We start from the raw sequence: 25,386 nt of genomic DNA on the forward strand, positions 1-25,386 counted from the left end.
GCAGAAACGGGGATGAGAGGAAGACCAAAACAAAACCAGCACAGTCACAGGAAAAAAAAAGGAGAGAAAGAGAAGTGAAAATAAGAAAAAATACTGCAATCTACTGAAAATAAACACATGTAGGTTGAACGAATGGTTTTCCATGTTCACTCTCTCGGCTGGCCAAGCCCAACTCCATGCCGCCCGGCCATGCTCCCACATGCTGCACAGACAGGGACTTCTGAGAAGCAGGCTGAACATGAAGAACCATTGGGGGTTTGACCTTCTCACAGATGCCTAAGCAGGGGGTGGTCCAAAGGATTTGGCCAAAGCTGCCTCTTGATCAACCACGCAAACGAAAACCATTTACCTCAGGTACCAACCCACCAAGCGCAGAGCCCCCGCCAGCCCCGCCTCGGGTTCCAGGCTCAGCCATGCAGGCACGAGCGAACTGCTGTTTCCATCTTTGCAAGTTAGGGTTCTACAAGCATCCCCAAGGGTGGAATCCAGCCAATACCACACTGGAAATTTGGGGCTTCTCTCCCCTTTTGGTGCTACAGAAGAACTGCACTGAGGTGAGATGGTACCTAGCACCACACGACTCTGGGAGCACATTTATGTCTGCCAAGTGGCAGCAGTGACAGAACCAGAGGCCTGAGGACACAGCAGGCAGCTTGTGAAGGCTCCACTGGGAGATGGGGCGGCAGGAGGCCCAGGGTTCCTCTTCACACAGGGCCCTCCCCAGCTCTCCCAGAGCAGCCCGAAGGCCCCGTGGCCCTGCTGGAATGTGCCGTTGTGCGAGGGCGCGATTCCCAAGCCGCGGAGCACTGGCCCGCTGCCACACTCCCTGCCAGGACAGGCTGGTGGGGGGCCCTGTGGCTCCTCAGGAAGGCCTACTTCGAGGGCGTCAGCCCCAGGACTGGGGGCAGGGGTGCCCCAGTGGCCAAATGTGTGACTTTCTTCCCAACTCCATGTTCAGTGGTGCCACACTGTAAGCCTGAAACGGGCCCTGGCAGAAGCATTTATGCCACAGAAATGGCCAACATGACAGATCAGGGCTCTTGGGGAGAGGGCTGGTGGCTGAACATTGACAGCACAGCCCTGGCCACCAGTCACCCTGGGCCTCCAGGAGAAAAGCCTGGGTGCCACCTTGGCCCCCACCGCCTCCACCCCACCTGCATGCTCTACTCTTTCGTCTGATAAGATGCAAGCCAGAAAGCCATGAACCAAAACATCCCCATCCACCCACGGGCAGGGTGGAAGTTTATGCTGCCTTCTGGGGCTCTCCGCTAAACTGCAGGTCCTCGGCACCCCAGCGGCCAGAGCTGCTAGCTTGTGACCCAGCCACCTCGGCTTGCAGCCGTCTGAACAGGTACACGTCTTCCCCTCATGGGATCGTACCGAAGACAGAAGTCACCTTAAAACCAATGCTTGTGACAAGAGCCTCAGACCTGCAAGGGTCGGCTCAAGGTGGCAGCGAGCCGTGTCCCCAGGGCTGGTGTGAGAATTCCGGGGCAGGCACAGGTAAAGTAAGATGCAGCTTTGTTTTGTTTTTATAACTTCTTAAAAAACTATTAAGAGTAATACATGTTCACTGTAGAGATTTCAGAAAACCAATAAATAAGCAAGTTAAGAAGACATCCATGATTGGAGGCGAGGGGGTGTTGAGAGAGGAAGAGGGCGGGGCAGAGGGAATGCTGCCTGTTCCCCAGGAGGAAGGGCCTTCCTTCCCTTTGCCAGGCCCCAGGGCCCTTACCGCTCATGCGGAGAAACAACAGCCCTTACAGCTTCAGAAGCCTCCCGAGAGTGACAGGACAGATAGCGCCTGGCATGGGTAGTGTCCTGTGCACTCTGGGACACCGGGCACGAGAGCAGCTACTGTGGGGACCATTTGATGATCTGTACTAAAATTATGCAAAAGCCTTACAAACATGTATACTTTTTAACCTAAGGCAATGTGGCTAGGAGAATGTGTAAGGATATTCACTGTGCCTTTGATTAAAATGCTGGAAAACCACATACAGCTTTTAAATATTAAATGACAGCAAATTGGATAAATTACAGTATGTGGAAAGTGGCCGGGTGTGGTGGCTCACAACTGTAATCCCAGCACTATGGGAGGCCAAGGTGGATGGATCACCTGAGGTCAGGAATTTGAGAACAGCCTGGCCAACATGGCGAAACCCCATCTCTACTAAAAATACAAAAAATTAGCCAGGTGTGGTGGTGGGTACCTGTAATCCCAGCTACTCAGGAGGCTGAGGCAGGAGAATTGCTTAACCTCTGGAGGCGGAGGATGCAGTGAGCCAAGATTGCACCGCTGCACTCCGGCCTGGGTGACAGAGCAAGATTCCATCTCAAAAAAAAAAAAAAGAGAGAGAGATAAGGTCTACATTTATTAACCTAAAAAATGCTCACAAGACTCTTAATTGCAAATATAATTACACTTGTCTGTGCATGTGGGTGTTTCTGCTCTGTGTAACGCAGGGACTGGTTAGCCCCTGTGTACGTCCTCACACCCAGATGCAGGTACACACGTCTCTTATCTCAGTATCTATCCAAATGTCAGTAGCGCGACCTGTTCACAGTACGAAACTGGGGGATTCTTTGTGGGGAGGGTTCTGAAGAACTAGTGTGGGTGTTTATCTGTATTTTCTAATTTTCCTACAAGGATTTTCAATTCCTTATGTGATTAAAAGTTATAAAAAGTGCTTTGTGCACTGTGCATCCTAACAGTTGTAACTGTAGCAGCTGTCCTGAGCACACAACCCAAGTGGGCTGGGGCAGGCGGACAGGGCCCTTGCGGGTCTGGGCTCAGTGGCAGGCCAGCCATCGCACTGTGGCTCTCCCTGGGGCCACTTTGTCACTGGTCTCCTGAGGTCTCTGTGTTCAGAGGTGGTCAGAATGAATAGTTTTTGTTGAACTTGTTTGAGAGCCCAAGAACTGAGTAGAGGTCTCCGCGTGGACTGTGTGCCTAACTTGGGGTGCCGGCTCCTGACTCGCCCTGATCCTGCTCCTTGCTGCCACCACCGCAGGGATCCCTGTCCGCTTCATTCTCCTTTCTTTACTGGCGGAGGTCTGCAGCTCACCAGAACGTCCCCTCCCACCCCCGTGCAGCTAATGGGCACAGGCGCAGCCGCCGTCCCTCAGCACCAGGGTCACACTGGACATCAGGCCTGAAGGGCACCAAGGCTCCTGGGGAGCAGACCAGGGAATTAAAATTTTAAAAAGGCGCCCCAGAGCAGGGGTCTTTGAGTCTCCACTGCTTCCCTGAGCCTGGGCAGAGGGATGGCGAGCTTTCACAGAGAGGTTGGGATGAACTTGGAAAGACAACACAGGACAAAACGATTCCATTTTTACAAAACGCGCTTATCAAGAGGCAGGGACTCGCGCGTTGCTTTTGTGCATTGTTGTGAGAAGGTCAAATGGCAGAAACATACAGAAAGGATAAGAGAATTGAACACTTTAAATAATTTGGTGAGAGGACAAATGATACAGAACATTTAGTAGAAGTGACCGTTGGAAACGAGACTTTAACAGCATTGGTGACTACATCGAAGGAGACGGGAAACCAGGTTTCTTATCCTTTCTTTTGGTATGTGAGGTAGGGGGCTGCCCAGCAGTGCTTGAAACAAGGCATCGATCAACAGGAGACACTTTTAGTTCCGGGTTTCATTCTGCAAACACGCCTGCTGCCTCAGAATCAGAACATCATTAGGGTGAGGTCGCCAGGGCACACGGACAGCTCTCATGATAAAACACTCATGTGACACTTGGCTCGTGAGAGCCAACTGTGTCGACTACTAGAGAAGCAGCGGAGCAGACCGGTGCAACCTGCAGACGCGTTGCTTCGCTCGAGTTTGGAAATGTGCGGATATCAATATGTACACGACGACAATAGCAGATGCCTGCTGAGAAAGCACTGGCCTGAAGTCACGCCCACGGCCAGGCAGGTGGCCAGCAGGGCACTGCATGTCACGGCTGCATCCCAGCTTCCCGTTTAGCTGCCTGACCCCTGGCTGGCCCACCAGTCTACCGGTTTTCCAGGCAGTCCTGCTCAGAAAGTCCTGCTAGCTCTTTCCCCCCACCTTTCCTTACAAGAGCACCCTGTCTGAATTTGATTGTGCCAATAGTTTGACTGGTTTGTCAAACTCAAGTGTGACGGCCGGAGTCAAGGGGCTCATGCAGGGTAGGCCCCGCGGGCAGGAGCAGGGCACCAGCTCATCTGCAGTTTACACGGGCCGGGGCAGGCGGGGCGCACGGCCTGGCTGCGGCACTCACCTGCGCATGCACTCCAGGGCCTGGGTGAAGACCTGCGGGGCCATGCCATGCTCGTGCTGCAGGATCAGGCACTGCTCCAGCGTCACTGACATGGCTGTACGGTCCTTCGCGCTCTTGCAGCTGGTGAACCGGACCCCATTGAGGCGACGGCAGATCTGCCAACAGAAACATGGGCCGTGCTTAGGAGGCGAGGCTCCGCAGAAAGGTAGAACCCTTCACACCCAAGAGAGGCTCCCAAGCAGCCCAGCAAGGGCAGGGACAGAAACTCAGCACCCAGGCCTGGCCAGATGCTCCCATTCTGTTCCCCAACTCCATGCCCTGCCAGAGCTGGTAACATAAACCAAGTCACTTACAGACATCAGCCCTTTGGGGAGCATGCTGCCTGTGGGCCTGCCGTCATCCCTGCCATCCCTCATGTGGCCTGTCTTCTCCCACAGGACACTCTTTTGCAGTGTGCTGTCCCCTTCCAAACCATGCCTGGGCCCTCTTGTCACGTTCAGCCCTTCACTGCTGATCCCTCAGGGAAAGAGAGCGGCAAAGATGACCCACTGGGGAAGCCAGAGCCACTCTCAGGATGCCCATAGTCCTGGGCCAGGTCTCCAGATCTCCCTGGAAGGTAGGGAACAGACCTACTATCTCGACTCTCCTCTCTCACCTGCACAGACGGGAGCAGCTCAGAAGTTGCACTGCCCTTTGGCCACCTCCTGACCACCAGCCCCACAGGCCTCCTCCCGCCATCCTTTCCCGGTCACAGAGTTAATGCCAGCACACTTCCCTCCTCACAACAGAATGGCTCACAGAGTAGGGGGCAGGGCAGCCTCCGGACTGGGAAAAGGCCACTTGAGTGCACCTCCTCTCCCCACGGGGAGATTTCAGCGCATTTTCCCTGCACCACTAGATACAATCCTAGGCACACAGTCACCAAATCCAACAAGCTCTGAAACAAGGTGATTTTTTCTTGTACATCTGTGGCAATCTCATTTGGCAGCACAACCAGACCTGAGCTGATATAAGACCCCACAACCCCTTATCCCCAGGGAATGACTGGGGTTGGGTGGACAACGTGAGAACTCATGCAACTAGGGGCCTCTGAGAGCCTGCCACCTCTACACTCATGCTTGTACACCCTGAGGCCTCTACAGGAACAAGAAATACAGGACTTGATGGACTGCTTTTCTGTTCTGGTGACAGGGGATGGTCAGTTGTCCCTATACTTAATGATTTTTCTATTACATGGCAATAGACAGGTAGGACCAGAGTTCCCAAACAAGGCATGCACAAGGTCTCTGCACCGCTCGTCTGTAAAGCCGCCTGTGTGTGTATTCTAAGGAGAATGAATCAGTGAGTGCACGTCCCCCAATACCCCACCACTGTTCAGACACCTAGCTGTGTCACCCTCTGCATTCTTTTTTTTTTTTTTTTTTTTTTTTCAGATGGAGTCTCACTCTGTCACCCAGGCTGAAGTGCAGTAGCGTGATCTCGGCTCACTGCAACCTCCGCCTGCCAGGTTCAAGCAATTCTCCTGCCTCGGCCTCCCGAGTAGCTGGGATTACAGGCGTGCATTACCACGCCCGGCTAATTTTTGTATTTTTAGTACAGATGGGGTTTCACCATGTTGGCCGGGCTGGTCTCGAACCCCTGACCTCAGGTGACTCATCTGCCTCAGCCTCCCAAAGTGCTGGGGTTACAGGCGTGAGCCACAGAGCCCGGCCACCCTCTGTATTCTTCGTGTCCTGTGGGAAAGGCTTGCTCTTCACACAAAATCTCTTAAGGTGCTTAGGTAAGAGGCTGTCACAGCCTGGCCAGGGGGGTTTAGCAACCCCCAGAAAAAAAACAGTAGGGAGCCCCCTCTGCCCTGCTGCAGAGACCCCTGCAGCCAGTGTGTTCCCTGCCCTACACCTCACTTGCTGGGCCTGTCCTGAGCAAGCAATGCCAGATGAGGCCCCAAAACCAAGAGGATACCTGAAAAATGAGGCCTGAGAAACCTGCTGAACTTCCTGTCACTTTGTGCTTCAAAACGTGTTCTGTTAGAAGGAAAAGATTTAGAGGGCAGCCTGGGCCAGAGAGGGGAGATCTGCAGACTGACCCACCCCCTGCTTCCCACAAGGATAAAGTCTGACCGGCTGAGGCACTCAGCAGATGGAGGGGAATGTTCACTCTTTAAAGCTGAATTCAATGGAATGGTATCAGCAGCCACGACTGTTAACAAACCCAGAATGTGCAGCACGTTCACAAAGTGCGGCTTCATGAAGCCCGGCTTGAACACAGGACTCATAACCAACCTGAAGTGGCGGCCACGCACCGTGAGCAGCTGAGACCGTCTGCTGCTGTGGAAGAGACCCGGGGCTGAGAGAAGCACCTTCCTGACAAGACGGAGCGGCACACTTCAGAGTGAGCTGCTCGGGGAAGCCGTGGAGGGCGGGACCCTCTGCTGCTCGAGCTCTGTGACAAGGTGTGGTGGCTGAGGTGTGGTGGGCAGCGCAGTGCCACCTCCCTCCTGGGCTCACCCTCCCTTTCCTCAGGCCCAGGCAGGGAGCGGCAATGCCACTGGAGGCCACGTGTGCCCGGGTCCCAGCGCTGGGCAGGTTATGCTGCTGTGGAGAAGAATTAACCTCACCCCTCATCAAGGGTGAATGAATGACCAGCTACGAAATTGCTCTGATACCCAGGCTCAGAGCAGTGGCTTGGAATTCCACAAATAAACTTAGAAAAAAATATGAGCAGGGTAAGTGCTTGGGAAAATGAGGAGATCAGAAGCACAATGGACGATAAAGATGGTTTAAAGAGACCTGAAAGGTCACATGGCCTCCTTCTGACCCTATTAAATGATGCAGTAAGACAGTGGTTTCAGCTGGTATCGATCGCCAGGCTTCTGAGGGTGACAACTGTCATCAGCCTGGCTAGTAAATGCCCAAGAGATGGACTGTGTCAGGTTTATCAGAATTCAGGCAGCCCCAAAGGAACGGACCCGTGAACTGAACGTTCTCAGTGACTCCCTCTTCTCCCCGTGTGGAGAGCTCTGCTCTCCTCGGAGTTTCTGCTTTGTAACGTTTCTGTCATGGCGTTCGGTAGTGGGCACCGCGATAGCCTCCTTTTCCTCTCTATAACCAGTACCTCAGCGGCTTGCCAGAGAATGTCCACGTTCTTATTCTTCCGGGCGTGCACATTCTGACCCAGGAACCGCAGCAGCTCTGGCAGGCACGTCTGACTGCGAGACCGAGGCAGGCCTGGAAGAGAAAAGGCGTCCGTGGGAGTGGGTGCCGCACCCAGGAACACCCCCGGCAGAGGGAGCCCACCCAAGTGAGCTGCCGTGGCACACAGTGGTAAAACGATGAGGTCCCAGTGGAAGAAGGGATGGAGGTGTTTGGGGATAGGACATGGCTGCTGGTGTGGTGAGCACTTAATTTCTTTTACTGCCACCTTCAAAGGACATTTCCTTCATCTCCCTTCCGTTCTTCTGAGGGGCTGGGAATGGCCACCGAACCACCTACAGGACTCCTTGTAACTACCCATGCCTCCTGCACCCCTCCCAGAGGAGGGAGTTAGCAGGGAGTTGGAGGCGGGATCCAGCTGGTCTTCAAACCTGCCCCAGGGTGGAAGAAACTGGGGCAGTGGGTCTGGGCCACTGAGCAGGCCTGGAAACCTGGGGAGGGATCAGGAAAGCGTAGCCCCCCCCAGGGGTCCCTTGGCCCCTGCCAGGAGCACACACCTCTGCAGGACCCAGGGAGGCCCCTGCTGCCACATCCTAACAGCTCCTCCTCCACTCTGGCAATCTCCAGGTCCTTCCAGGACCCCTTGGGCCTGAAGATCCATCAGGTCACCTTACCAAGAAACCCCAGACAAAACTGAGGAACACATCAACCACTCCCGAAAGGTACTCTGGAATTTTCAAACACTGGGATTATTAAAGACAAAGAGAAGAGCCTCAAGGTCATGGCTAAAGAAAACAGACACAGCGCCGGAATCCCCAAAGCCAAACCAAGTACATGGCAGCATCTGGGATCTAACTGCACACCTGGTTTCCACCACACAGCCTTGCCGTGGTGTACACAGGTTCTGTGCTAATTACTTCACGTTGCTGCTGAGCGCTCCGCACCACGCCGGTCAGGGGACGGTCCAGAGACAGAGATGGAAAGCTGGCATCAGCTGAGATGGAAGCTGTGGGAGCCCAGAGGAGGGGAGCTTAGCCGGGTCAGGATATATGCCCCCGGCGTAGACAGCACCATCTCACCTCCCAGGATGCACTTTGGCTTCTCGCTGGCTGCCCCTGCAGCCCCTACTTTAATGAATACCTGTCCACTGAGGAACCACGCAAAGTTTGGGGATATTCAACTGGTGGGCTCCATCTCCTCAGCCTCAGAGACCAGCCATCCTCCTGCGGGGAGGGGTACCTGGGCCGCATCTGCCCCAGCTTCCTGGGTCACGGTCCAGTCGGCTCCTTCCTGCCTGCGTGGTCCAGCCTGGCTGCTCGGCTTCCAGAGGCCTCGCTCACCCTGGGCCTTCACTGCCTATGGTAACGGCTCCCCGAGCCCTGGGGACTGGGCGCTAGGAACAAACTCCCGCTTCCTACTTACTGCAGCCGCTCAGCACTCCCGCTCCTCCCGGCCTCAGCGCGCCCCTGCTCCCTCCCTGCTCACCTTCCTGGCTCCCTGGCTGGCCCTGCGGGTGGGCCCATCCTCTCCCCCACAGCAGTCCGAAGACGCTGCCTGGGCTTGGCCCAGCTCCTGGGGAGACTCGCTCTCCATGCCTCAGTTTCCTCATCTGCCAAGTGGGTGTGAAACTGGTGCCCATTTCCCAGGGCTGCTGTGGGGATCAGACTAGAGAATCCACATAAAGTGGGTAGCAGGGGGCCCGGCTTGTGGCGAGTGTGTGATAAATCTGCTGTCTGAACTCCAACCCCTGCTAAAGAGCATGAGGACGCCTTCTAACAGCTCCCACGCCCACGGCACTGATGGCCTTCAGCTGCCAAATCCTTGCAGGACCTTGACTTCATGTTATATTTACCACCCTGGCTGTGGCACACAGGGACCACCTGGGGAGTTTCTGAAACCCTAATGCCCAGGCCCTGCCCACTTACCACACTCTGGGGTGGGGCCCGGGCATCTGTATTTTTCCAGGCTCTCTGGCTCCAATGGCATCTGTGCCAGTCACCTCCACTCCCTTCAAGGCCCCAGTTCTGTGCTCACCTCTCTCGTGTTGAGTTGGACAAGAACACCTGTTTTACTGGGGAGACTGAGGCCGCCCAGCCTGAGCAAACTTCCTCCATTCGTGTCCCTACCTTCTCTCCTCCCTCCTTCCCTCCCTGCAAGGGCACCCTCCGCCTGCCCGCTCCAGGGCCTCGCCTGGGATTCTGCAGTCCTCTTGCATCTTCCAGCCCTGTGTGTTCTCCTTCCTCAGGCCTCTGAGCACTCCCATGGCCCCTGCAGCTCCAGGGTGTGTCCCACCTGCCCACAGCCCCATCCCTCAAGTCGCTGACAGTCTTCGGGACAAAGTGGGCCCTTCCAAGGCAGCACCATTTTGTCACCCCTTGATCCCTGGCCCAGCCCTCGCCACAGTGAGACTGTCTGGGAGAGATCACCGGCAGCTCCTTGTCCACACATCCGGAGTCCAGCAGCGCCCCACACCCTCGTGGCTCCTGTCTTCTTCCTGCTAGCCTGTGATGCCCACTCTGGCCTTCCCTGCTGTCCCCCGGGGCAGGGGCCCCTCCAGATGCTGTTCTAGCCCCTTCTTGTCTTGCCACTCAGTGGCCTCAACCCCAAAAGGGCTCTGCTCTGTGGCTCCACATCTGCACTCCCCACAGGTCACTTGCCCACGTCATCAGCTCAGCTGGGCCAGTGCTGTGCTCGCTCTCCCCTGCAGCCCTGTGCCTCTCTCATCGGCGGGGCAGCCCCTGCTGTTGCTGCCAACTCCAGCGTCCTTGCCCAGCGCCAGGTCTGTCAGCTCTCCCAGCAGGCACAGCCCTCACCTCCCCAGCGCCAGCTGCACGTGGCCGCTTACAAGCGCATCCTCAGCCCAGACCCTCCTAATACCTTATCCCTCTCTCCACGCTCACTGTCACTACTCGGCTGCGGTCAGAGTGAAGCAACACCTCATCTGAAGTGTCATCTGAAGTTCACAGCCTCACTCTGGCCATCAGCGGCTTGCCTCCCCTCTTCCGGCCCCGCCACACACTCTTGCTAGATGAACCTGTGAAGAGGCGGCTTTTTTTTCTGCTGCTTCCCTGCTGAACACCACTGAAGCCACAACTTCCTGGCCTGGCCCGGAGTGTTCTGCATCAGTGTCTCCTAGCAGGACGGCTTCGGCCACAGTCCAAGCACATGGGCTTCAGAGCCAGGCGCCCCTTTCTTCATCTGGACATGGATCCTATTACCCACCCATGGGCTGTTGTGGATTCAGCGTGGAAATGTATGTAGAGCCCAGCACAGTGCCTGGCACATCCGTGACCTGTGAAGGTTCACCAGCAGTACTGTTTGACTATCTCTAAAGTCTAAGGTCTACCGTACCGTCCAACAGGATGCAGATGAAGCCTGCCCAATTTAAAGCCCAGCCGACGTGGGTTCCCTCTTTGGAAACCCCCAGCAGAGGACATTCGTGTAACGCAGTGGGGATGACGCCTTCGGCCGCGTGGCGCCCCCTAGTGACTGTGGCAGTGCCTGCAGAGAGAGGCCGGCACTCTGGGACCAGCTCTCCTTCCAAGGCAGGGTCCACCCCTCATTTGCCATCGGATCCTCTAGCACTTTACACTCAGCAGGTCCGCAGGGAATATTCACTGGGTTGAACTCAGGAGGGAATTCTACTTGTAGGCAGTGCTGAGCAGCCCTCGGTTTCTCCCTGAGTTCTGTGGCTGCAGAGCCCTAGCTGCAGCATCTCCACTGGAGGGCACGCAGAGAGATGACTGTCAGCACCTCCACGGCCTCCAGGAGACGCCGAGATGGGGCCATCTTGCTCCCAAACACCCAGCGATGTTGGCCCCGCATCTTCCTCTCTAAGCACCACAAAGGGAGGTGTGTGGGCCGCTCACCTGGCCGAGGGTGGGTCCTGCCTCTGGGATTCCCCCAAGCCCTACCAGCAGGTACACAATGCGTGCCACCAAACGCATCGAGTGTCAGTGACTACGACAGCGTGGGAAGGAGCCATGTCTCACAGGCTAGTAGAGAATCAACAGCAAAGAGATGGATGAGGGCCGCGGCCAAGGGAAGCTTCTCTCTCTCTCTCTCTCTCTCTCTCTCTTTCTCTCTCTCTCTCTCTCTCTCTCTGCATGTGTGTGTTTAGGGAGAGAAGGAACATGAACTAATAGAGGCAGGGCAAGCCAGAGCTCAGACATCTAAACTGATAAAAAGACGAGTAAGTGAAACCTACCGTGACTGAAGAAATACTTACAATCCTCAGGCAAAACTTCCTTAAACTGCTCAAAGTAGGAATTTAACCGCACCAAACTCTCCACGTTGATGACTTCTTGTAAAGACGTATCGCCAAACCTTGGGAGATTATAGGGGATGCCATTAGTTGGGTAAGGTTACTTTCTTCCAACACGAACACAACTGCATGGACGCTAACTATGTTGATTCTCTCAAACAGTTCCTACGCATATCTAAATTCTAAGCCACTTTCCTTCTTCCGAGCATAAAGGCATCTCTTCAGCGGTGCTGGTCAGTTTAAATGCATTCCATTGGCAGGAATCATGTATCACTGTTACAGGCGTGCTGAGAGATGATCAGAACATGATCTGGTACAGCCCCTGTGCAGCACACCTGAGGCACTTAGGAGGGGGGACGGCAGTGAGGTACGGCTGGGAGGTGAGGCTGCAGCCCTGTACTCCAATCTGAAGTCACTCTCTGTGTGCAGAATGCACACGCCTGACTGCCAGCTCCTCCAGGACTGACCATGAAGCCCTTGCCCTTTCCTCATCGTGCAGGTTCACCCCGATTACACTCCGTGTGCTGCAAGGAGCATGTGCCAAATGCCTAAGAAACAAGGCCATAAAATGCCACCTGCAAAGAAGGCACAAGGTGCTCATTAGAAAATGCAGGCTCTGAAGTCCAGGTCCTGGGCCCCAGTGCAGTCTCACAAGTCCCTGCTGAGGGGCCTTCTGAGTATCAGTTTCTTTGCAGCCCTAGAGCATCCCTCAGAGGGCAGGACTCCCTCCTACGAGTCCCAGCCCATCCACCCCTGGTGCCCACAATGGCCTTTTCTCTAGGCACCTGCTCCCTTGGGGATCATCCCTGGGCCTGTGGCCTCCCCTCTGAGGGCTCTCCCCTCAGCTTATAAACAGGCCCAGCTCACAGTGACCGCAGGGCCAATAAAGGAACAAAGCCAAGAACCTGCCCTTCCCAAGTCCTCTCTGTCCTCAGTGTTGCATCCTCCACCCTCCCCTCTACACAACGCACCTGGCCCTGGCTCAGTCCTCTCCAGAAACTGCTCCTGCAAGTCCGTGGGATCCGCAGCTACCAGATGCAGGCACCATCATTCTCCCTTCCCTGGGCCACCTCCCTGCTGGGGCTCCAGTGAGGCTGTGCCTCTCCCTGGCATAGGCGCCTCCAGCTCTGCTCACACCTTTGGGGCTTTGCTTCCTGGGTTCGTGCCCTTAGCCCAAACCCAGCTCACCACCTGCCTCTGGACGCGACTCTCCTGCCAGTTTATGAGCTCAGTGGGTGGGTCTGTCTGGTGTACTCTCCTCCCGCTCAGCGCCAGCCCCACTAAAGACTAAACCCTTCCACTGACCACTTAAACAGTTCCCCAGCCTACCCCTCTGCAGAACACCAACACTCCCCCAGCCCTGATCCAGGTTCCCACCTCTGGCCTGGACTCCTCCCAGCAGCTTCCTCCTCACACTTGTCCCCTTCATCTCCTCCCAGCACGTGCCAGCGAAACAACCTACTTGAAATGTAAATCGGATTGTGCCCTGGCCCACTGAAAGTTCTTCATTGTCTCCCAGCAGCAACACCATATTTCCTAAGTTGGGGTGACCTACACCTGGGCGTCAATGGACATCAACCACTGGGGCTGGACATGAGAAGGCCCAGCAGCAACATGGCATATTATTCTGGAAACCAAATTTCCTTCACAGCAAGTACTTGAAGATATCTGTTTAGACTAATCTACACACATCACATGAAGATCAATGACAACACAGGACTCATTCTCATGTAGTGGAAGGCCAGTACAGGGTACATATACCCCATCTACCCTATCTCCTCACACACGTGCACACACAGGCACACACAACTCCCCTCCGCAGAGTGGCAAGTGACCCTGGAAGGCAGTTTACAAGGTGTAAGCCTTTAGGTTCAGGCATGAGTGTCAGCCTGGCACACAGAGCCTGTCCACCCCTACCTGCCAATCCCTGCCTGGAACCTGTTGCCCCTGAACTCCATGCTGTTTCTCCCCGCCAGGCCTTTCCTCAGTCTTCTTAATCTGACACGTCTCCCCTCCACCTAATCATCCAACTCCTACTCACACTTCAAAGCCTCATCCCCTGCAACTCCAAGAAGCCTTTACAGACCCCCTTAGACCTTGCTGGGTGCCCTACTCGGGATCCCACAATGCTCTGTATCAGTCTTCATCGTTGCATCCATGCCTCTCTCCCCCACCAGCTAAGTCTCTGGGGACAGAGACCACCTTTGGGTCACCCTGTGTCCCTAGCACCAGAGACAGTGAGGTGCACGGCCATGATGAAAATGCTGGCCAAAGGAAGGAAGGATAACGACGTCTGTCCAGCACTTGGAGCCTGAAGAGGGGTAAGTATGTTTTCTGTGTCATCTCCAGGGCCGCCGCACTCCCACAGCCCCGAAGGGCCGGCACACACCTCTCGGCCAGTGTCTGCTGCTCATTGATGCCCACGTTGAAGAGGACGGGTTGCACTCGCAGCAGCATGCCGCTCTGGATCTCCCGGGGCAGGGCGTCAAACAGTGGACCCGGCAGAGGGACCCGCACGTTAAACCCGTCACTGGAGAAAGGCGGAGAGAGGGAGAGCAGTGTGAGGCCAGAGGGCCACCGAGCAGACGGCACTGCCCAGGCTGGCCCTCTGGCTCAGTGATGGCCAAACGGCCAACCACAGACCTTTAAGGGAGTGGTACTAACCTAGGGGCTGTAATCAGAGTATTTAACAAAATGAAATAGGATAAAAAATTCAGAAGGAAGAGTAGATTCCCTGAAATAAACAAATACGAACACTGCTCTCTGGCTCAGAGAATTTTAAACCAACACTCTACCGATTTCCTGTGATGACGGGCAGCATGTCTGCGGAGGCGCTGGAAGTGGCCTGAGTGACTTTGAAGGTCACGTTCCTCAAGTCCATGATCCCAAGGCTCATGTCCTCCAGCATTGCCAGCTCCTCCCCTGGACACGAGAGAGGGGCGGGGCTGTCAGGCAGAGGGCCCTGCTGCTCTCCCCAGTCTCAGCAGAAGGCAGCTGAGCTCAGGCCTGGCTGTGACAGGAGTGGTGCAGGTGTGGCTCTGGGGGAGGGGGAGTTTCTGAGCCTCTTCCCCTGCAACCCACTCCTGTCAGTCAACAATGCCTCTGAAATCCCACAGCCACATCAGAACACGCAGCCAGGGGAAACACGCGCCATCCTTTCCCATTCTTTCTTGGGCAAGCACAGGATAGTAGGGAAGGAAACAAATACATAAACTCAGAAAGCAAAGCCAGCTCTTGAAACACGAAATGAGAGATGCTAAAGCAGCTTTGCTGAGGCCAGACCCTCCCGTTACACAGGGCTTGATATCTATTTGATGTCCTCAGTTTCCAAAGATTAACAAATGCTTTCTATCACCTTCTCAGAAGAAATAAATAATAAACAAGGGTAGGAAGAAGAGAGCCTTTTTGGAAGGCAACTTGGAAATATCTATTAAATTTAAAAATATTCCTACCCTCTGACCCAGTAACTCTCTTTCTAGTCATTCAGGAGCCGTAGAAACAGGCCCACAAGCGCCTCGTGCACAGAGGCCACTGCTGCACTGGTGTTTCAGGAACAACCCGAAGTCCAACAGGAAGTTACTGGTTAAGTAATTAGCATCCATCCTCCACCAGAAACCACAACAAACCAAGGCGTGTGCCTGTGTAACTGCCAGGACTGCCATCTGGTCCGCTGTTATGTATTTTGGATTTATTCCAATCAGCACACATTACTGGTACAGGGAGAAAAACACCTAGCCAGAAAGGATGGAAACCACACACGCAAGTAGGGCTCCCGATCCTGGCCCGGGGCGCCTCACCGTAGGTGCTCAGCAGGCTCTCGAACTGGGCCAGCAGCCCGATGGTGTAGAGCTGGCGCAGGAAGCCGTCGTCATGCAGGCAGTTCCTCAGCTTAATGATGAAGCCGCAGATGAGGGCGGTCAGCTGTGGGGGCGTGGGGTGAAGCGGTTCAGGGTCACATGCCTGCCCACCAAATGGCAGTCAGATCATGCCCAGCCCCCAACCGCCCCCTTCCTCTGCTGCCACTGCTCAAAGGGGCTTCAGCGGCACCTCCTGTCCCTCGAGAAGCCCAGGTGGGGCACGCCCTGGCCATGGGAAAATGCCCAACAGTGGGCTTGCTATTCCTGTCACTCACAACGTAGGTTTGGTTTTGGCCTGGCTTCTGACCTGACCTGTACCTGGCATTATTCCTAGGCTGGAACCTTCTGGAAGCCCATAATTAATTACTCATAGTGAAAGGGTCTATCTGCTCATACAGCCACGCCACCCTGGCTGGAAACTCAGCCCCAGCAAAAAACAGAAGTGAGAGACAACATAGTCACTCAAAGTTTCCTCAGTGGGAGATTTTCTGTGGAATGAAACAGGACTCTCCACGATGGGTGAGGGAACTCAGAGAGAACCAGCCCAACCCCAAAGCACTGTTCACTTTACTAATTTGGTCACTGGCAACTATTAAACTTGTTACATTCATTTCAAGGCTTCACTTCTCTCAACAATGAGAGAGTCCTGCAACAAGCCGCAGAGCTAAGGCACCCACTGTTATATCAGCAATGTTTGCACTGACAGCAAATACCTGTGTTGTTGCCCTCACTCAACTCCTGTGCAGCTATTAAAAAAAAAAAAAAAAGGCACAGCAAAGAGGCCTGCACCACCCACGCCCTCACTACCTCCTGGGTGCAGAATCAGCAGACTTTGCAGGTGCAAAGTTAGGGTTAGGGTTAGGGTTAGCGTGCTCACTTTACAAGTGAAGTGAGAGGCAAGGGCTTCCTAAGCCTGTCTTTTCCGAGCTGGGAGGTGCCCGCTGCCTCCCTCAGGGTGCTCCCAGGGCCTACCGTCTGGCAGAAGACCACGTCACGGCGATACTGCAGGCTCAGGTAGGTGGCTATGGTGGGTGCGCTGTCCTGCATGAGCAGGAATACCATGGCCTTCTTGGCCTTGTCACTCATCATGGCCACGCAGTCGGTGAGAGTGGTCAGCAGCGGGTAAAGGGCCTCGCTCCATTCACCTGCGGCACAAGCGAGGGGGTCATCACAATGAGAGAGAGGTATTTGAAGAATTAGGTTCTGGCAATTTAACAAGTCACCTGGCCCCTAACCACTGCAGCCCTCCCACTCGCCCATCTCCACCCCATCTTCTAGCTCTGTCTAGAACCAACCCAGTCCCTAGCCCTCGAGCCCCAGCTCTTTCCAGCAACCTCAGACATCAGTTCTACCCTGGTACCTCCAACACATGCCTGGTCTCCTGAACCTGTTGGGGACCATAGACAGAAATACTTCAGACAATGCCTTTGGGGGAGAACAACAAAAAAACTTCTGCAAGTCATGACGAGGCCAGAAAATGCTCTGTCTGCAGGGGCTCATCTCCTTCCACACACGGTAGCACCTCCACGCGAAGAGGAAGGACCCCAGAAAGGTTCTCTGTGCTCCCCCTTCTCTTGACCTGGGTATGAAGTCAAGTCAGAGACTCCTCTGCCCTTGCCAAGCCTTGTATGCAACTGTGTTCAATTCTCACCCTGCACACCTGGAGGGGGACTATTCCTCACAGTTCCAGAGCTTTCAGCCCTCAAAACGGCCCCACCTTGCACTCACTTCCTTCCCCACCCCCACCTTCCTTCCCCAGTACTATTTCTAGCTCAGTTTTCTTTTAGGAATATACGGAAACTTTGATCCTGTACCAAAACAACTTTTTAAAAACAGAACCTCAAGGGAGAAAAACAGGGTGAAAGATATTTTGGGTTTTGACTCTTTTTTTCCTTCCTATTTAGAAGACATTTAAAAGGGAAGACAGGCCCTCATTAAGGTTCTATTTGTAACAGGTCACTAAGACCAGAAATAGGCATCTGGCCATCACCACTTGGTGAATCCATCACACCAAACATGGTGAGAAGTTGTGGAGTGAAGCCCGGGCAGTGCACACCCCTTAGGGTGAGGGTTCGAGCCACAGAATGCACCAGGCCATGTCCCGGCATGGCACTCAGGGAAGGCCCCGCTGTGGGAGCTGTGCGGCTGCCAGAGGGTAACCTCTGTCTCAGATAAACAGAATCTAAGAGACTGAGAGAAGGGTGGCTTGGCCCTGTCCTCTCAAGCTGGATGGTTAGCATGTCACTGAGAAACCAACCTAAAGAGATACTGAAACATGGCTAAGAATTCCCTACACTCAGTGTTTGGTTAATGGAAATGTTTAAGCATCTGTAGCAGCTCAAAAGTTGGAGGCGGCCTAATTGCACATGCAGGCACACTAACTGTTTGTGGACAGCATTTGTATCTATAACGGAAAAAGCAGGCTTAAATTTAGAAAGTCCACAGCAGACAGGTCTTAGCAAAGGAACCACAGTGACGAAGAACACTGAACTGAGAGGTGGAAAATGTTGAGTCCCGGCCCCGGCCACTGCTGAGCAGAGGTGACCACAGGCCAGGCCCTTGACCCCTCAGCCATGTGGGACCTTTTTCATAAAATGAGAGAGAGGCACTAGATAATATCCGAGTCTCTTTCCTCCACTGAAGTCCTCAGAGACCATGTTTTTGTTTCTTTGAAGAATTCTGCTGAATGTATGCCGATTACATGAAGTGCCTATCAAAAATGCCAATGGCAAACAGGCTTTTCTAGCCAAACAGTCTGGGGAAAGGTAGGCAGTAGACTATCCTTCTCTAAGAAGTACATGCTCTTAAAGAAAATGTTGCCAGTTTTACTTTGCTCTTCTACCTATCATGCATATCGTGAAAATCATGATTATTTTAATCTGAAAATGATCAAAATATACAACCGGTCTTACAACTTTTTCACTTTGCCTATTTCTCTTTAAACTAAATTCCCATGAGAATGATTGCTTTGCTATATTAGGAAAAAAATGGAAAAAAAAATTGTAGTATAGAAAGAATGGCTAAAAAGCACTAAGACGTGTGTCCTGGAAAAGAGGAGATATGGAACTTGGTAGAAGGTGAGTGTGGTTATCTGCCCAGAGAAGGGCTCAGACATGTCTGGAACAATTTTTAAAAACTTCAACCAAAATGAGTTTCTTGGGCAGTAACATGATTTCTACCCAGGATCTAGTGACGTAAAGGCACCTGGGTCACCGGGATCGCTGAAGGGTTTATACTCTGCTTCCTTCACTAGAAAGCCGAGTTATGAAAAAACATCAGCTCAATGAAACAATGTCCTGAGTGACGTCACCGACCCGTGTTTTTGTAGAAAGCTCCTTATCTAGTTCCTAACCCGTAATGTTTGCAGACCGGTAGTGAATCCATGGGCCATACTAACTTAGGTAACTTTGAAGAGCACTTTCAATTCCGGACTTTGCTTCTGCATTTTCCCCTCATTAGTAGGGGAAGGAGAAAGGGAGAGTGTGTGTGCCTTTGTAAGTGTGTATATTTTAACCCAGATTAAATGCACTTCTCCAGGAAAAGCCAAAAGAACTCCTTGCAGGGACCATTTTAGTCCATCAGCATCAACTGTGAAAAAGCCATCAGTGCTTCTGGAAATGTCCCAGCTGACGCACAACAAGGAGGGCTCTACAGGCCAGGCATTGTCCGTGGGCTGCCCGGGGACCCACGAGACTTCCCATTAGTTCTGCAACCCTCAGGAGCCCAGAATTGAGAAGACCCCCGAGCTTCTGTGGGAGCAGATGCACATGCCACCAGCCCTCTCCTGGCCCTAACTGCTGGGTATGGCCCCAGGCTTCAGCACCACTGAGGCTCAGGCGACAGCTCGGTCTGAAGGCACTGGCCTGCCGTGGAGGTCAGCTGAGGCATGGGCCCAGGGGAGGAAATTGAGGAGGAGACCAAGGCCAACTATTCGTACATCTACCAAGGCCTCAGTAACCTTCAGGGTCCAAGGGGGTGGGGCCCAAGGCCTGCTCAAGGTGACACTGACTTTTGGGGAAAGAGAAACTATGAAGGGGCTGAAAGCAAACTGGGAGAGTCCCTATGAGGTGTCCAATCAGATTAACCCGCCGACGGGCTAACTTCTAAGAGCGTCCTGGGGTTGCTGCCAGGAGCCACCACACTACGCTGACTCACGGGGCTGTATGGGTGGACAGGCTTCACTAGCAACGCACAGGAATAGCCGTTAGCCTGGTAAATCCCACAGTCATGGACTCGTTACATTCTAGACATCAACAAAGTATCCTGCTCTCTTACATGTATAACCAGTCAGAAATACGCAAGCGATAGACTGACCATGCAGCTGATTTTTGGAATGTAAGAAAAAGAACATCAAATCATATTTATTATTTGGGGGACTCATGCTCAAAACCACAAGCAATACCCAGGAAACTCAATATGAACTAGATCAGGGGTCAGCACACATTTTCTTTTTCTTTTTTTAATTTTTTTATTTTTTTTGAGATGGAGCCTTGCTCTGTCACCCAGGCTGGAGTGCAGTGGCGCGATCTCGGCTGACTGCAAGCTCTGCCTCCCGGGTTCATGCCATTCTCCTGCCTCAGCCTCCCGAGTAGCTGGGACTATAGGCGCCGCCACCACGCCCGGCTCCTTTTTTTTTTGTATTTTTAGTAGAGACGAGGTCTCACATTGTTAGCCAGGATGGTCTCGATCTCCTGACCTCGTGATCCGCCCGCCTCGGCCTCCCAAAGTGCTGGGATTACAGGCGGGAGCCACCATGTCCGGCCGAGCACACATTTTCTGTAAAGAGCTAGATAGTAAATATTTTAGGCTTTGAAGGCCACGGGTTCTCTGCTGCAATGAACTCTGGCACTGCTGCACAAAAGCAGCTGTAGACAATCCATGAACAAGTGGGCAAGGTTGGTTTCCAACAAAACATTATTTATAAGAGCAGGCTGTGGACAAGATTTAGCTCAGTGCTGTAGCTTGCCAACCCCTGAACTAGAACCATAAACATTGGTTTCTACATGCAAATGCAGCAAAGAGATTACATTTCTGGCACTAACTCCAACTGAGGCCCATAGCAATGTCTGGTAAGAATTCTAAAACCGCACCCAGAAAGTCCAAAATGTGTACCTCCCTACCTCAGGTCACCCACGTCAGGAAGCCCAACGCGCTCATCTGAAAAGACTTTAGAATGTAAGAGTAAAACAAAGACATGTGGTAGTCTGCCTCAGGTCACAATTTCCTCCGCTCAGCTGGTCCCTCATCAAACCTGTGGAAAGTGTTTCATGCCTCACAACGAAGGAGGTCCTGGAATACTTTCCCGACTCTGGGATCATAAGGCAATCTTTGGTAATTTAGCTACAAAACACTACCTGAGTATTAAGTAAGAGGGCGTCAGCAGGAGCCTTGAACGGAAACCACGTACCTGGGCTGGACTCTTCAGGAGGGGGGCTGCAATCTGCACAGAAATGGAGGGCGACATGGATGATTAAGGAGCAGCACACAGTTCAAACCAAGCAACTCAATCCCAGAGCAGCTGCGTCAGCAGCTTGCAGTAACGTGGCTAACAAACAGAGAAGAGGTCTTGGTGCCTGGCTGCCTCTTCCCCAAGAAGGCTCACCAAAGTACTCCGGCAGCAAGCCCTCTCAGTGGTAAACAATGACAGATTTCCCGGCTTAAACATTCATGTTGCCAATACTTCAACATAAAATGCTCTTCGGGATGTGCGATCTAGCTTATTACAATGTGATAAATGCTGCAGGAAAAAGCACCCACATAAATCACATTGTAGTGGGGGAGCCCTGCGTTGGCTTGCGGCATCTGGAAGCAACTTGTAAGGAGAGAGACTGACCAGCACACGGAGTGTTCCCCGGTCAGGCCTACTGCTCTGATTCACCGGGGAAGCCTGGGCTCAGGATTGACTGCTGAGATCCAAAGTGTTAAGATCCAGGAATGAAACCAGTATACCAAAAAAAAAAAAAAAAAAAAAAAAAAAACGATGCCAATCTTCCACATTTAAACCAAATGCGAAGTTTTGTGATTTAGGGGTAGTCTCCAATTAGAATGTCCCTTCAGGTCCTTAAAGAACACCAATTTTGATTCCATTTAACCTTATTTCAATTTCATATTTCCCTTAAAAACTAAACTTTCCAGTTAACTGGGTGCACCATCTAAGAGAAAACGAGTTTGAAAAGGAATCATGGGAGAAAACATTGATGTTAATTTATGTCTGAGCTTTTCAGTTCAAAGAATGTCTTCAGGATGCGGAAATGAGGTGGCCTCGGATCCCGGATCCCGAAGAACAGCCAGAACAGCTTGATGGGTATTTTACAACCTAGGTTGTAAAGAAGGGCAAAGCATCCTTCCTCTCTCATCGTCTTTGGAAGTGACTTTTCAAACTGGCAAAGGGGAAAGAGAATACAAAGCCATCTGTAAGGTCAAGAGTTCAACCTCTTCATTAACCCAGATACCCTGAGACCATGTTGCTAACAAAGGTAGAAACCCACAGTGATTCGGAACTGTGGCTCTTACATATTGATCTGCTCATCAGGTTATGCGAGGCCTTGAAAAAATACAGATTTTTGCCTCCCCATAACCCATCTTCTAGGATTCTGAGTTTATGAATGAGGAGGAAGGTCTAGGAGCCTGTTCCCCAACAGCTGGGTTGGGACCGTTGCTGTGAAGGCATCAGGGATTAAACCCGATTTGCTAAATTCATCTTTCAATCAAAGGGGAGAAAGAGGGGGTCTTCCCTGGTACTCCTGGAATAATGGTTTGTAACTTGCCTTGGGTCATGCAGTTGGGAACAGATGACCACTCTGGACTTCCTCTCTATACACACGCAGATTCCAGCACATAATCTCAGGGGTACAAGAACCTGCGGGTACCCACAGACCCCAGACTAAGAAAAACTTGGTGTAAGGGTCTCTTTGGGTATGAGGAGAGTGACAGAGCGTACAGGAGGAAGGCGGTGGAAGCCACTAAATCCTAGTGGGGCAACAGTGGCACACCTTGGCAGGTGGGGGTGGAGGGTCACGGGAGACTTTTGGAGAGATGAGAAGAAGGGAAGTTTGAGGAGCCTCTGTGGTTTTGGCTGGCAGACACTTGTCAGTGGGTCCCCCACAAAGCCTTGGCCCTGGGTGACCCTCACCTGCCAGACAGGGCTCTCTGATCAGGGCAGGGCAGCTCTGAGGCAGGGCAGCTCCCTGGTGAAAAATAAAAACCAAGGACCTAGGACAGGGTATAGCACTGGAATGAAAAGTGATGATGCCTTTCAGAGCAGTACAGAGTTATTTTCATATAATAAATATGTTGGTGTGAACACACCTGCTCATTAAGCCAAAACAATGGCTCCAGTAAGTTGGAATGGTATAAAAAGCCACGACAGAGCCAAGCCATGGCACTGTGGACAAGACTCACCGAAATAAATACCTCACAGACTGCTTCTTTCTGATCCTCCTGCTTACACTGAGGACTGAACAGCTTCCTGGCTGTGCTAAAAATGTTTAAATTAAGGACCATCCACAGATAATTTGGTGGCATATGGTTTCATACATTTCTTTGAGTACTGATCAGCAGAGTTAGACTCTCTCAAATGTAAGTAAGCTTCACATTCCCATTATTATAACAGCTGATTTTTATGGCACACGCAAGCCAAACCCTAAATAGCATAAATGCTCATTTAAATAACTTTAAAACTGAATAAAAATGTATCTATATTTAAACAATACAGGATGTGCCTAGAAAAAAAATGACACTTAAGTTAGGGATATAATCCCATCTGATGAAATAAACTAGCTCCCACATTTAAAACAGCCAATAAATTACTCTTTTCGTTATCTGTAGAAAAATTTAAAATCACAAGATAATAAAGTGGAAAGAAATAAACAACGAACTTTCAGAAAGTTTTCAAAAGGAACACGATTTACATAAAAAAGAGAACATGAATAAAGATAAAATAGTTCCATGAACCAATCACAGGTGTGGGGAAGTGAAACTATAAACCCCCAGAGATGGAGAGATGGGTGACGGGACAACGGTCGAGACAGAGGCTCAAGTGAGACAGTGCCCTGGAAACAGACTGCAGGCGGAGTAAAGAGGCAAAGGGCGTCTGACAACCCGAAGGGGGATTTGCCCAGAGGCTCTGACCAAGAAGCACGCTGACACCTTGAATGGAAGTTCCCCAATTCAGAATATAAAAGCCCTCATCACAGGAAGCCTAATCCCAGCACATCTGGGCCTTTCCTACTATGGCTTAAAACTCCCGCAGGAGAACAAAAAGGAGGCAGAAGCTAGGTCTGTGGGCAAGTCTCAGCCACCTAGCTTGTAACTCTCCGGCTCTTACGGGAAAAGACGGGAGGCACCTCAGTTGCAGGGACTGTTTCCCAGCTTTAAGGCTCTCTGCAGGACAGTGTCCTGGCGTGCCGTGTCTCTGCGGACAGGAGACTGTTGTGAAGCTGCTTCATGCCAATGTCCTACCCTGAAGGGTCCTGCCAAACCACACGACTCGGACCACAAGAAGCCCAGGAACAGGGGCCCACTCTCTGTTACCAAGCCCCAAGGCAACATGCCTCTGCTGCATCAGAGAGTGCCCAGCCAATGCCAACCAGCTTTCAGACGTGTCCACTGGACCTGCCAATCTCTCTCATCCAGCTGTGTCCCTGCACAATTCCCCTTTCCCCTTTCACTCAACCAATTCCTAATGCCATAGACAATCACATCAGAAAGGCGTCTGCATCCTGGCCTCCTTCAGGTTCTCAGATTGCTTTACAAACCTGAAAAGCCCAGGAGGCCAACCCTTAGAGCCATGATGGTGTATCCCAAGAAGACCCTGAGATTCTGACTGCCAGAGATGCAGAATCACACACGGGCTCCAGTTACATAGAAAGGCAACCGGAGACTCCGCTCTCACCGCCCGCTGCTCTGTGCACTGGGACGCCCCCGCTCCACCTGGCGGCCCTCCCTGCAGTCTGCGTGGGGGAGGAGTGCATGGATCAGAGACACAGACAAACGGAAGCAACACAAGGTGAAGTGGAGGCAGCGTGTGGGAAGCATGGATGCATACGCACGTGTGGTCAGATGAGGATGGCATGCAGCGGAGGGCATGGTGGAGGGGCATGGTGAGGAGGGGACATCACAGAAGGGGTCTTCTGGTCTGATCCAGTAGGCGTGGCTGTCCGGGTTACCTTTCTTGCTGGTGCAGCTGCCTGCACAGGGGAAGACGTCCTCACAGCCCTCGCCGTGCAGCCGCTCCCTCTGCAGCAGCTTGTCCACACGCTGAATGATGCATTCTAGGCTCTTGTCCACGTTCAGCCACACTTTCTCCTTCCAAATCAAAGGGGCCCGTGTGGGTCAGCTCTCCCGAACAGAAACACAAACAGAACACAAACCAAATCGCCCTCCACCGATCCCCTGCCCTGGGCTTCCACACTTGTTAAAATACCTCAAAGTTTAGAAATATAAAGATGATTCCTCATTCCCCATTAAAGTTGCATTTGCTTTTCAATGATGTATCGATCTCCTGTGGCCACTGTTTTTAGAGTTTGGGAGAGGTTTGCTAGTAACTCTTCTGGAGGCCAGGTGGCCCTCTAGTGCTGCCTGAAGGGCCACAGGGCACTGTCCCATCTCCTCCTCCTGCCACTGCAGACTTCCTACAACCGTCACACACAGACAAGATGGAGGTCTCCTTTGGATGGAAGGGAACGGAAATTTGGATAGAGGAGGTGGGGAGGAGGTGAGGGAGGTCTGGGAGTGATGTGCAGAAACACACACAGCATACAGGATGCTACTTTGCTGCTGATTAATAGTTCAGGGCTTGCAGAACAATGCCTCTAAGCGGTAGTCTCAATCAATGGCAAAAACAAGTTGTACA

The 25,386-nt window shown here is 52.5% G+C and overlaps 1 protein-coding gene across 22 annotated transcripts in view; it reads right to left on the bottom strand.

The window, feature by feature from the left end:
- INPP4A (inositol polyphosphate-4-phosphatase type I A) overlaps positions 1 to 25,386 on the bottom strand; it is a 158,712-nt gene that overhangs the window by 21,405 nt on the left and 111,921 nt on the right. For 11 of the 22 annotated variants that reach the window (XM_017947765.3, XM_009184711.4, XM_009184726.4 and 8 more), the window contains 9 exons: positions 24,584 to 24,839; positions 20,941 to 20,973; positions 16,506 to 16,678; positions 15,474 to 15,597; positions 14,472 to 14,598; positions 14,066 to 14,206; positions 11,641 to 11,738; positions 7,375 to 7,487; positions 4,261 to 4,415 (listed from right to left, as the gene is read on the bottom strand). In XM_017947765.3, the coding sequence (XP_017803254.1) occupies positions 4,261 to 4,415; positions 7,375 to 7,487; positions 11,641 to 11,738; positions 14,066 to 14,206; positions 14,472 to 14,598; positions 15,474 to 15,597; positions 16,506 to 16,678; positions 20,941 to 20,973; positions 24,584 to 24,839 (1,220 nt within the window). Of the gene's footprint in view, positions 1 to 3,472; positions 3,672 to 4,260; positions 4,416 to 7,374; positions 7,488 to 7,969; positions 8,082 to 8,275; positions 8,419 to 11,640; positions 11,739 to 14,065; positions 14,207 to 14,471; positions 14,599 to 15,473; positions 15,598 to 16,505; positions 16,679 to 20,940; positions 20,974 to 24,583; positions 24,840 to 25,386 lie in introns of those variants that run through there. The other 11 variants (XM_009184722.3, XM_021925090.2, XM_021925088.2 and 8 more) reach the window with 7 other exon arrangements.

This window comes from Papio anubis, chromosome 14 (assembly GCF_008728515.1).
Source record: "Papio anubis isolate 15944 chromosome 14, Panubis1.0, whole genome shotgun sequence".
Taxonomy (NCBI): Eukaryota; Metazoa; Chordata; class Mammalia; order Primates; family Cercopithecidae; genus Papio; species Papio anubis.